Consider the following 12,520-nt stretch of genomic DNA (forward strand, 5'->3'; position numbering starts at 1 on the left):
CCTCTCTTGCCTGCCTTCTGCTGTGTTTTCATGGTTGGGGTGGAGGGAAGCTGCGCGCTCGCTTGCCCAAAGAGTATTGGCACCTCGGCGGACCCCTGAAGGTCCTTGTGGGGAAGGCTACAGGGTGAGGCCCTCTGGCCACACTGGCTGGGAGGCTGGGAAGAACTCATGCCACCAAGTCCTGTCCTGAAAGAGTAAGAGCTAATGTCCTCCAACTTCTCCCCTGGTTTGCTCTTTGGGATTTGCTGATAAGAGCTGAAGGGGGGCTGAGCCAAGGAGACCCCCAGATTTAAGAGGAGCGCTACTAAGATTTTTGAACTCAGCACCTAACAGGCTGAGACCTCTATTAAAAGATGTGTGTTGTCTCACTTCCCTCGAGATCAGCGTGCATGTGGGATGAGGAACCCGGAACCCTAGCCGTACATCTGGTCGGTGCAATGTGTGATTTGGTCCCTTTGCTGGTGGCCCCATGGAAAATTTGCATGAGTGTACAACCGACCCTTGAACCACATGGGTTTGAACGGGGGGGCTCAGAAGCAGCTTTTATTTTTTCAGTAAATATAGTACAGCGCTGTAAATGCATTTTCCATGATTTTCTTAACGTTTTTTCCTCTAGGTTACTTCAGGAATACATTATGCAATACATATGCAAACCATGTGCTAATCAACTATTTACATTAGTTGGTAAGACTTCTGTTTAACAGTAGGCTATTGTTTTGAGGAGGCAAAAGTTAAAACAGGTGGATTTTTTATTACACAGGGGTTTGGCACCTCTAACCTCTGCGTTGCTCAGGGTCCAACTGTATATTAATAGATGTTCAACCCACTGTGGCCCAGATTGGTGGAACTTTGAATTTTAAACGAGGCGTAAAAGGAATTCTAGGGGTGCCTGGGTGCCTAAGTCAGTTGAGTGCCTTCGGCTCTGGTCATGATCCTGGGGTGATCTTGGGGTCCTGGGATCGAGCCCCACATCGGGCTCCCTACTCAGTGGGGAGTCTGCTTCTCCCTCTCCCTCTGTCCCTCCCCCTGTTCATATTCTCTCTGGTTCATTCCCTCTCTCAAATAAATAAATAAAATCTCTAAAAATAAATAGGGGCCCCTGGGTGGCACAGTGGTTGAGCATCTGCTTTGGCTCAGGTCATGATCCCGGGGTCCTGGGATGAAATCTTGCATCAGGCTCCCCACAGGGAGCCTGCTTCTCCCTCTGCTTATGTCTCTGCCTCTCTCTGTGTGTCTCTCATAAATAAATAAGCAAAATCTTAAAAAAATAAGTAAAAATTTAAAAAAGAATTCTATTTTTCTTAAGTTTTACTGTGATTGCTAGATACTCTTAATCACAATTTAGAAAGCAGAGTTCACATAGGACCAAATTCTAAGTACAGAATTGATCTTGACCCAACAAGCTACAAATCCCCAAATAGTCAATGTGGCCTGGGTCTCATGGAACGTGAACAGGTGCCAGAACAGAAGGGTAACGCCCCAGCATTTCTGCACCCTGCCCCTTCCCTACTTCCCTGACTTGCTCAGGTGGAGCCAGAACTGACTCTGGTTCCATGGCCAACCCTCCTGCCTTTGTCAGGAGTGCCCTCTGCAGCCCTGCAGGCGACCCACCCACCCTGGTCTGGGAACTCTGCTTCTTTCTCTCTCTGCAGGTCTAAGGCATCACTGGCTCCCAGCATGCCTGGCGGGATACCAGGCAGCTCACCTGGTACCTCTGGGCACCCTCCCTCCCACGTGCACTCCCTGCTGTGTGCTCATAAATCCGAGGAGGGTGGCTGTTTTCCTGGAGAATCTAAATATGCCTAAGCAGTAGGTGGTCATGTTTATTTTAAACACAGGTGCTTTTCTAGGGGGACTTAAAACTTGGTTTTGGAAATCGTGGAACGTGGGGTCATCTTGGAAAATTTGGTAGAAGATGATGTAAAGATTGACCCTAACATTGACTGCACCCGTGGGTTTTTTTTTTGTTTTGTTTTGTTTTGTTTATTTGTTTTTTTGTACACACGAGTTTTTGTTATTGTTTTTCCAGTCCCCATTCTCATATACTGTCTTCTACCACTAGGAGGAGACGATTAACACCACTTGGAGTTACTGATGCTCCCACTCCATACACTTGACGTCAGTAGATTTATAGTTTGAGTTTAAAGAATCGGTTGGTTGGATGCAGGCATGCATGAGCGAATGTCGGTGGATAGATTGGGAAAGCCCACAACCGGGACACCCCCGCCCCATGGAGAGCTAGCACCTCTCTGGACCATAATTGTGAGCAAATCCATAAGGAGACCACCTCCACCACCACCACCACCAGCACCACCCCATAGCTGAGAGATGTTTCAGAGAGCATAAACCGAAATCTGTGTCCTCTACCCACAGGGAAGCCCCTTGATCCCTTACACAGATCCTCTTTAATCTCTAATTAGACACGTCCTAACACCTTTTCATTGGTTTCAAGCTTACCATGTATTGAAGTACCTTAGAGCAAGAGAAGTGGTCTTGCCCAAGCAGGTGGGTCCTGAGAACTCACCGTACGATCGCCCCCGCCCCACACCGGGAACACCACACAAGAGGACGTTATGTTCACAATGACCTTAGTCATCGTAGAGCCTAAGGAAAGGCTCTACTGTGTTCAAGTCCTCTGCTTCACGAGGCCGAGACACCTGTAATGTATTTCAGGAACCGAATAGTTCCAACAAAAAAATCCCGGGTGCTTTAGAAAGAGGTCACCTCTCCCCAGACAGTGTCCAAATCATCATCTCTAGGGAAACGCAGCCGTCTAAATGACTCACTCCCGACGAATTCCAGATGCCTGGGCCTCGACAGCAGAGTGTCTCCCCTGACTTGATTACACGGATGCTGCTTGACATCACTGTCCCGTGCAGGTCGCCTGTGTGTCAGAGGGAAGTCGGGGGATGATAGTCCGCAGCGAAAGGAGAACTGAGGATGGGTTCTCCCCTGTGAGCACACACGAGAGAGACAGTTTAAAATGCACATTCCTGGGCCAGACTCCAGGACCCCCCCACCCCCGCTTCACAACATGTGGGAGAGACCGGGAATCTGTGCTGTGAACAGCCTCAGAGGGTCCCAATGAGGTGGTCCTTGGACCTTCTTTTGAGCTTTATATATTTTTTTTATTGAAGATTGGTTGATTGACTTGAGAGAGAGAGAGAGAGAGAGAACAAGCAGTGGGGAGGGGGAGAGAGGGAGAAGCAGACCCCCTGCTGGGCAGGGAGCTCGATATGGGGCTTGATCCCAGGACCCTGAGATCATGACCGGAGCCGAAGGCAGACGCTTCACTGACTGAGCCACCCAGGCGCCCCTTCTTTTGAGCTTTAAACAGAGGGAGATGAGCCCCAGGAAGCTGAGTCTGGGAAAGCACATCCAGGGTGGGAGGATGACAATCAGGAGACAGGGGGGTGGCATGACTCCTCTCTCGGCTCTTACTCCCCCACGTGCTTTATTTCTGTTACCTCCACCGGCTGTCATTATCCCTTGCTCAAAATAAGGAAACTGAGGCACGCAGGTGCATCGCCCCGTCTAAGGCCCCCAGGTGGCAGGAGGCAGAGACAGAGGTTAGGCTCCATAGATCAGCCCTGGGGCCCATACCCTTCGCTCCTGTGGATGGAAAGGGGGTGTGGGCACGAGTCCTGGTTCGGAGTGGCTGGGGGCCGGGGTTCAGGGGGCAGCGTGAGCGGCATGATGGGGGCAGAAGCCGGGCTGCGGTGAGCTGCGGGGCTGGGAGGGGTAGAAATGGTGCCACTTGCATTATTATTTCAAGTGTGTGCGTGTGTGTGCGTGTGGGGGAGGTGGTGTCTACAAAGCCAGGGCAGAAACGTCACTGAACCAAGTGCTGGTTAAGAATAACCGGCAAGTTTTCAAATCATGTGTTGAGTATTTTCCTTGTGCTTCCCAGTGTTTGGGACACTCGCTGATGTATGGATTCTTTTTTTCCAATTCACTTTGTCCCATTGGCTCAGATTTGTTGTGTTTTTTGTTTTGTTTTTGTTTGTTTGTTTGTTTTTGTTTTTTTTCCATTGGCTCAAATTTGGAGGTACTTTCCCAGAAAACACGGCTGCTAACTGGAACACTGTAGAAGAAGTGTCCTGTGAGGCCAGCTCCCCAGCAGGCCACAACCTCCCGAGGTTGGGGGGGGAGACCCCGGGAGCCCAGGGGAGGGCAGGACGGAAGGGGAGGTTTCTCTGGTGGGAGGAAGCAGGAGCATGATCAAGGCTGCAGGGGGGCAAGGGGACGGATGGGGGCATCTGGGGACCAGGCACTGAGGCTCCTGGAAGCCCCGCTGCTGGCCTTGGTTTCCCCTCTGGTTTGGCACAAGGCCTTCTGTTCCCAATGTGGGGGGGCTGCGGGGGCAGCGGGGACCCAGTGTGGTGACCAGAGTCCCCAGGGGCCAAGCTCCGCAATCCCCTCTTCCTCGCCTTCTCCGCTCAGGTGGACGCACCTTCCTCCCTGTGCCCCTGAACCTCGGTGGCGTCTCCCCGCCTCGGGGTGCCTGGGTGTCAGCAGCTCGGCCGAGCTGGGAGGGAGCCCAGCTGTCGGGTGCCAGAGTAGCTGATCCAGGGAGCGAGCCCAAGATGGAAGGGTTCAGCCTTTAAGTGCTTTCTCGGAGGTTCCGAGGGAGCACAAGCAAGAGTCTCAGCCCGAGGAAGGGTCAGCTGGCCCTGCCCCGTGTCCCCTCAGGATCCCCCATCAGGGGTCAGTGGGGTCCACACCGACCAGCAGCCGCTGGGCTCCCTGAAGGGAAGGTGCTAGCAGTTTTAGGGAGCCTAGGCCGCAGGGAGAGAGGCGGGGAGGAAGGTTCAGGAGCGGAGAAGGACTGGGGACTGGGTCAGAGCGGGGCAGTGTCCCCAAGCCTTCCCCATGAGGACATCTCAGTAGAGCAGCCTGAAGGCCTGGCCCAGGAGCCCAGGAACGAAGGCGCCAGGCTGGGGGTGAGGATGGGTGACCCGTCAGAGGCCCCAGGGCCCGGCTGTCACCACGTCCAGTGTGGGGGGGCGGCTTCCCCTGTGGGCCCTGGAAGGCCACACGCCCTCAGTGGGACAAGTGATACCCCACAGCTTAGACGGGGAAGGGCGTCTTCCCGCCCCGCAGGAAGCCCGGCCTGGCTGTCCTCCCCCTTCCTGGCCCTGCCTCACGCCCGTCCTTCCTGCCATTCTGCTCCCCTTCCTCCCAACACACGCACCTCCGTCACACAGCCACGTGTCGCACGCACGCACGCTCCCACACACCTCACACGACATGCACGCCTCTGCCACGCAGCTCACGCACTCACATTTCACACATAAACTCACAACTCTCACATGGGCTCACACACACCACTCTCTCTCACAGTCTTACACACTCACAAGGCGTCTCACACCCCCCCACGCATCTCTCTCACACACGACTCTCACATGCACAAAATTCTCCTATGGTCACACCCTCACAGCTCACCCACATACTCACAGCCCGCCCACAGTCACACACACAACTGTTGCACGACATATACTCATGGTCACACACGCATCTCACGCACACGCCTCTCTCAGACACAATCTCACGCATGTATGCACAACTCACACATGGTCACACTCATTTCTCACACATACACTCACACACTCACTCTCACCGCCCCCCCCACCCTGAGTGTGAGGGGGTTAGATCCTACACACTTGTTCGAGCTCCCGCGTGCCTTGGCCTTTTCTCCCTGTGATGAGACCCCCACGCTGTCTCAGGTCCCCGCCGTGTCTTCTATAGCTCTGTCCCACATTCCCAGCACCTCACTCCCTGGCCTCGGAGCCCCCACCACCCAAACCTCTAACATCTCACTGACTGAGAGATACTCCCACCACCAGACTCTGACTGCCTCGAGGGCCAGAGCTTGTTTTCACTGGGACCCCTTTTCCCACCACACATAGCAGGTGCTGGAATGTTGATGAGTGGATGACTGTAACACCAAAAGGAAGGGGAGCAGGGAATGTGGCCAAGACTGCCAGTTGCCTACCTCAGTATTCCTTCTCTTCTCCTAGTAGCAGAACCCTGATTTTAGCTGCCCGCAGTGCCTCCCCAAATAAAAGACTGCATTTCCCAGTTTTCCTTGCAACTAAGTCTTGCCAATGAACTTTAAGTGGAAGTGTTATGCGGGACTTCCAGGAAGGCCCCTTAAAAAAGGGAACTGATGAACTCTTCTTCCTCCCTTTCTCCTTCTTTGCTGCCCAAAATGCTAATGCAATGGCCTGTTCAGCAGCCATTTGGGACTGTGAGGATGGAACCAGGTTAGGACAGTGGAGTAAACAAGATAGGGATCTGGATTCCTGAGGCTCATGGATCCAACATATCAGCCTTCAACTAGCACCTTGGCACTTCTTAATTTTTGGCGGTGGAGGTGGGGTACCTTCTTATCTCTGTGGTTAGGTGTCCACTACTCACAACCTGACCTAATCCTAACCAACCCATGAAGCCTGCTAGAGACAGGTGATCCTTGATAAGAGGATGTGGATTCTTGTTCTGACCCTCCCATCACTACAGGGGTGCATGCCCCTAGGTGAGTCAGTTACTGCCTGGACTTGTCTTCATTTATAAATGACCTTAATGATCACTGGTCTGCCTATGTACAGGATGATCATCTAAACTGAATGAGGTCAAGTGTGTAAAAACGGTTTGTATGTAGAAAACAATCACAAATGGAAGGAGCATGTACCGCCTGGGTAGGCAACTGAGCCCCGATTGGGCAGGTGCGGCTCCATCAGCCCAGCTGAGCTTGGACCTTCCTTGGGTAAACAAAACAGGATCCACTGGACATCCAGCTGCATTTTCCTGTTTTATGTTTGGGCTCATTTTAGGACAGCCCATTCCAACACACCACCTCTTTGGGAGTCACCGTGCCATGGAGAGGGGGTGGGGATGTTGTTGGTGAAGGTGAGGTCCAGAGAGGATGGGATGACTCATCAACTAACCTCAGAAGGACAGCGGCGCCACCAACATCATGAAACCTCTTCCAGAGGACTTGTCCACAGACGCAGGATTGCTGTGCCTTGTTACCTACTGTTAGGTTTCATGTAAGCACCGCACATGGTTGCTCTTGAGGAGTCCTGGCTATGCTCACCACCCTCCCTGTCCACCCTACCAGATGAAACTTCTTATTATCATTAGCTGCCTGACCTGTCACAGATGGTCTTAAAAGAAATGCCAGAGAACAAAGTTCCTTTGATCAAAGTGTCTTAAGATTTGTCTACTCTCATCATGTCGTGGTGATAAAAAGCAGCAAGAATTTCCCTCAGAGAGAGAAAAGGAGATGAGGTCAGTGACATCAGGTCTGCTTGCGGGCACACTAGCTGGCCCTTCAGCCTGGATTAGAATACTAGGAGCTTCTTGGAGAACCCAGGCAACACCCTTTTTGAACTTGGCCACAGCAACTTCTTGCAAGATACATCCATGAAGGCAAGGGAGACAAGCAAAAATGAATTATTGGGACTTCATCAAGATAAGAAGCTTCTGCACAGCAAAAGAAACAGTCAACAAACCTAAAAGACACCCTACAGAATGGGAGAAGAGATTTGCAAATGACCTATCAGATAAAGGGCTAGTATCCAAGATCTATAAAGAACTTATTAAATTCAAAAGCAAAGAAACAAATAATCCAATCATGAAATGGGCAAAAGACATGAACAGAAATTTCACCAAAGAAGACCACACATGGCCAACAAGCACATGAGAAAATGCTCCGCATCACTGGCCATCAGGGAAATACAAATCAAAACCACAATGAGATCCCACCTCACACCAGTGAGAATGGGGAAAATTAACAAGGCAGGAAACCACAGATGTTGGAGAGGATGCGGAGGAAGGGGGACCCTCTTACACTGTTGGTGGGAATGTGAACTGGTGCAGCCACTCTGGAAAACTGTGTGGAGGTTCCTCGAAGAGTTAAAAATAGACCTGCCCTACGACCCAGCAATTGCACTGCTGGGGATTTACCCCAAAGATACAGATGCAATGAAACACCGGGACACCTGCACCCCGATGTTTCTAGCAGCAATGTCCACAATAGCCCAACTGTGGAAGGAGCCTCGGTGTCCATCGAAAGATGAATGGATAAAGAAGATGTGGTCTATGTATACAATGGAATATTCCTCAGCCATTAGAAATGACAAATACCCACCATCTGCTTCGACATGGATGGAACTGGAGGGTATTATGCTGAGTGAAGTAAGTCAGTCGGAGAAGGACAAACATTATATGGTCTCATTCATTTGGGGAATATAAATAATAGTGAAAGGGAATAGAAGGGAAGGGAGAAGAAATGGGTAGGAAATATCAGAAAGGGAGACAGAACATGAAGACTCCTAACTCTGGGAAACGAACTAGGGGTGGTGGAAGGGGAGGTGGGCAGGGGTTGGGGGTGACTGGGTGACAGGCACTGAGGGGGGCACTTGGCGGGATGAGCACTGGGTGCTATGCTTTATGTTGGAAAATTGAACTCCAATAAAAAAAAATTAAAAAACTAAAGGTGAGATTAGATCCCAGGAAAAAAAAAAAGAATAATAGGAGCTTCAACATGCAGGGCACTCAGGAGGTGCCAGTCACGGTGTAGGGGCATGGCTTGTGCTGGGTGTTTTAAAGTCCTCAACCCTAGTTTACCAATGAGTTAACCGAGCCTCAGGGAAGTGAAGTAACTTGTCTAAAGCCTCATAGTTAATAAGCTAGAAACTTAAGATTCCAGTGAGGTCTACCCACTTCCCAAAGCCCAGTGTACTTTCCATTACTTCCTGCTGGAAGTTTCCATGCTTAGTATTAAGCAGCGTTTAATTATGCATACAGTATTATGTAACTAAATCACACGTTAAAGGAGGTCCTTTTGATCTCCCTTGTATTGACGTCTTTCCCCTCCTCGCCTTCCTAATGAGTAAACAAGGTCCCAAGGGAATAGGACCCTCAACTTGACTTTTTGGATCATTTTGGTTTTCAAAAAAAAAAAAAAAAATAGCTCTTCTTGGTTTATCTTATTTGTCTGAGAACCTTAAAGCCCTTCCATTTCTTTCCCCCTCATTGCAAAATAATGTCCTTGCAAGGTATCCTGCTTCTTGCTCAATTTTGTGTTGAAATATCTTTTTGTTGTGCTGTCCACTTGGAGGCGGGCGCCTTGTCAGCTGTCAGAGGTGAGCCTTTTGCCACGTGAAGTGTGGGAGAGAAAAACAAAACGCTGGGCTCCAGTAACAAAGCCAAGCATGGTGCTTAGGTACGTGGGTGTTAGAGTCTGACTGGCTTGCGTGACCTCAAAACATCTCGGCTTCCTCACCTGTAATGCCTGAGCCTCCATGGGGGGGAGGTTATGGGATTAAATGAACTGCCCTATAGTAGAGAAGCAGCATGAATAATGCTTGTTTGTGTGAACACTGGGTTTGAACCTTAGCTCCTCCACATTGGAGTGAGTTACATGATCTCCCCAAGCCTCAGTTTACCCCATCTAAAACACAGAACAGTGGCTCCTCCATCACAGTCTGTTGGAAGGACTAAATGAGTTAAGGAGGTATAGCTGTGAGTGCTTATTACTACGTAGATCTTGGGTAGATGTGTCATAAGCGTGATATAGGGGCCAAGCACACTCATACCCTCAAACCCAGGCTAGTTACCCTGGGGCCTGCACGGTGCCAGTGTCCTGAAGTCACCAAGGAGGTTTAAGTCCTATTACCTGCTCTCAAGGAACCTAAATTCTAAAACATAGGTGAAACAGGCAGCAAAAAAGATTCACAGAAGCGTACCACACAGTAAGAGCTGTTTCACCAGGTTAATCCCAGTGGAGAACGCTGTATTTCAGTTGACAGAAGACTTTCTAGCATCTACAGTCAGCTGAATAATGGTCCCCAAAGATATCCAGCTCCTAATCCCTGGAACCTGTGAAACGTTACCTTACGTAGAGAAAGAATCCCTGCAGATGGGATTAAGTTAATGATTTTGAGAGGATCCTGGATTACCCAGATGGGACCTGAGTGGCACCATGAGTGTCTTTACAAGAGGGAGGCAGAGGGAAATTAGGAGAAAGTAATGAGGCTACAGAAGCAGGGATTGGACCAGTGTGGCCACAAGCCAAGGAATGCCAGCAGCCACCAGAAGCCAGAAGAGCGAGGGATGATTGATTCTCAGAGCCTCGGGAGGGAGTGCGGCCCTGCCCACACCTCGATTTCAGCTGAGTGGAGCGGATTTCAGACTTCTGGCTTCCAGAACTGGGAGACAGTAAGGGTCTGTCGTTTAGGGCCACCACGTTTGTGGGAATCTGTTACAGCAGCCACGGGAGACAAGATAGCTGGCTGGCTGTGACGTGAGGTGTGTAACAACTGCGGTTGCCGGGTTCTGGGGGGTTGGTGGTTGCAGTTGCAACTGGTTCATTCCCCGGATAAAACTCACGACAACAAAACGATGCAGATACGTCCACCACTTGACTGCTGAAAATCACTGAACATCTCTATTCATCGGACCACATAGTTCTAAAAAAATCCAGGGAGGCTCTGGAGGAAAACAGGACAGGAAGACAAGCAAATCATCTGAGGCTTTCTGCAACTGGCTATCAGGAACCTGGCCTCACAATCTTATCTATGGGCAATTCTGTTAGGAGTTAGGCAGAAATTTTCATGAGTTGTTTTTGACACCCTCTGGAATAGTTATGTCTGTTGTAAAATTACTGCCTCAACATATATCAGTGGGAGTGACATTTCTGATATGGTTAATTGGAGGCAGGTCTTTTTCTATAAAAGTTAAAAAAAATACCACCCACAAATCCTTACAGCCCACATTGGCAGCAGCTTTAAACCTGAGTTAGGTGTGCTGTGCCGGCCACAGGTGTCTTGGCTCTTGGGGCCCCAAGATGCAACTCCATGGCAAAGTCTAACGAACTCCTGGTAGGATTCGAGGTGTTGGGCTGAAAGATTGGATAAATGGGCTCCACAGACCCCGCTCACTTCACCTGTTCACCCACCAAGTCCCAGGTGAATCAATCAACTACTACAGCTCTCCAGCTGCCTTATTGGGACCACAAACTTGCCTTGGAGCATCTGGATGGGATTTCACCTCGGATGTCTCTCATTCAACTTTGACACTGTTTTCTCCAAGCAATGGGAAGCAAAGAGCCTGCTCAGCCGCTGTCTGGACCACTTATCTTGCTCATGGCAAACTGGCTCCCTGTGGATTATTTTGGTTGGCTAAAACTAGTTGGCACGCCATTTCCAACTCTTTGGTGACTACACACTTGGCTCTTTTTCTTTCTGACCTAAATTTTGATGACACAACCTTTAGCTCTGCTCACCCCTGCTCACCATCGAACTCCTTTGGGCTGGACTAGTTGTCATCCTCCCATTAGCATAGCTCTCAAGGTGGCCTCAACAAGATGGGAGTCGAGATCCTAATTTACCAACAGGCTTTAATGGAACCCTCAGTAAACTTACAGCATTTTTCCAGCACTTTGCCAGCAGCCTTAGAAACCTTGGTCCTCACAGCATCCCCATGAGGCCGCTGTTGGAGTATCTTTGGGTCCAGAGTCGAGCCCAGCAGAGTTGGTAAAGACTATGCCCATAGCATGGTCCCAACTGCTTGTTAGAGGAGTCACCCTTAAGAAAATTTGCCAAGATAGTAGTTTTCCCATCTACGTACTTTGTTGGTTAGTATTTTCCATTTGCTTGAGTTTATCCTTCCAATCCCCTTGCTAATTAAATCGCTGAGAAGTATATACTGGTAAGAATAGACATTGTCAATGTACTGCAAGCAAAACTCCTTTCTGTTATTGATGATAAACCATTTCAGAGAAGACCAGGCTGAGTCTAGAGGGTTTAGGTAATTGTAAGGGGAAGGCAAAGAGAGTAGTTCATGGCCACAGGACTTGGCTACCTCAGGGCAACACACAATGCTCATTAAGCTAATGACTGATGGGACGCGGACCTGGGCCTCCAGCTCTGTGTCTTCTTTTGGCTTCATCTTGTCCTGCTGCCTTCTCTCTTTGACCACAATGGCACACTTGCCATAGGCCTTCTTCACCACATCGCAAAACTCAAAGAAGAGGCTCTCTTCCCGTTTGATGCATAACTCATCTCTTAGGAACATCCGATACTTCCAAGGCACCCATCCTTGACTACTACTAGCATGCACAATACACCAAGTTGGAGCGTGCATGAAGTACCCATCACTAAGATCTTCTTCTCCAGTTATAAGACTTTCAGCAATATCAGTTTCTCCAAAATATATGGTCTTAAATCCATCATATTGCAGTGATCTCAGGCTTTTCAAATATTGGAGACATTGCTTCCTCCTGATGCTATCAAATGGATTTCTGCTAATGATGTTTCTTAAAAGAGGACTTGTAAAGTGAGGCATGGTGTCTCCTCAAGTGATTTTAAAAACCTGCATGTCTCCACCTGTGCAGATCTGGCAAGAGTGGCATGATGACCTCACAAAGGGCTTTCTTACAGCTAGGTCTGTCACATAGATACACTTTGAATTTCAAAGCACCATGAAACGCATACTCAGTATAATTTTTTTTCTG

At 49.6% G+C, this 12,520-nt stretch overlaps 1 protein-coding gene across 2 annotated transcripts; it reads right to left on the reverse strand.

Annotated features, from left to right (window-relative positions):
- Nucleotides 1-9,759: 9,759 nt before the first annotated feature.
- C30H21orf140 (chromosome 30 C21orf140 homolog) lies at nt 9,760-12,416 on the reverse strand. 2 transcript variants are annotated; one of them, XM_072806846.1, is made up of 3 exons: nt 11,430-12,416; nt 11,030-11,166; nt 9,760-10,496 (listed from the first exon to the last, which is right to left on the reverse strand). In XM_072806846.1, exon 1 carries the CDS (start codon nt 12,349-12,351, stop codon nt 11,593-11,595), a length of 759 nt encoding a protein of 252 aa, XP_072662947.1. In that variant the 5' UTR covers nt 12,352-12,416; the 3' UTR covers nt 9,760-10,496; nt 11,030-11,166; nt 11,430-11,592. The 2 variants fall into 2 exon arrangements, with proteins under 2 accessions (XP_072662947.1, XP_072662946.1); XM_072806845.1 differs by lacking the exon at nt 11,030-11,166.
- Nucleotides 12,417-12,520: the final 104 nt, after the last annotated feature.

Source organism: Canis lupus, chromosome 30 (assembly GCF_048164855.1).
Source record: "Canis lupus baileyi chromosome 30, mCanLup2.hap1, whole genome shotgun sequence".
NCBI classification, from domain to species: domain Eukaryota; kingdom Metazoa; phylum Chordata; class Mammalia; order Carnivora; family Canidae; genus Canis; species Canis lupus.

Bases quoted from the DNA above. Each gene is read 5' to 3' on its own strand.
- C30H21orf140 (XM_072806845.1), bottom strand. From the start codon at position 12,351: ATGCCTCACTTTACAAGTCCTCTTTTAAGAAACATCATTAGCAGAAAT.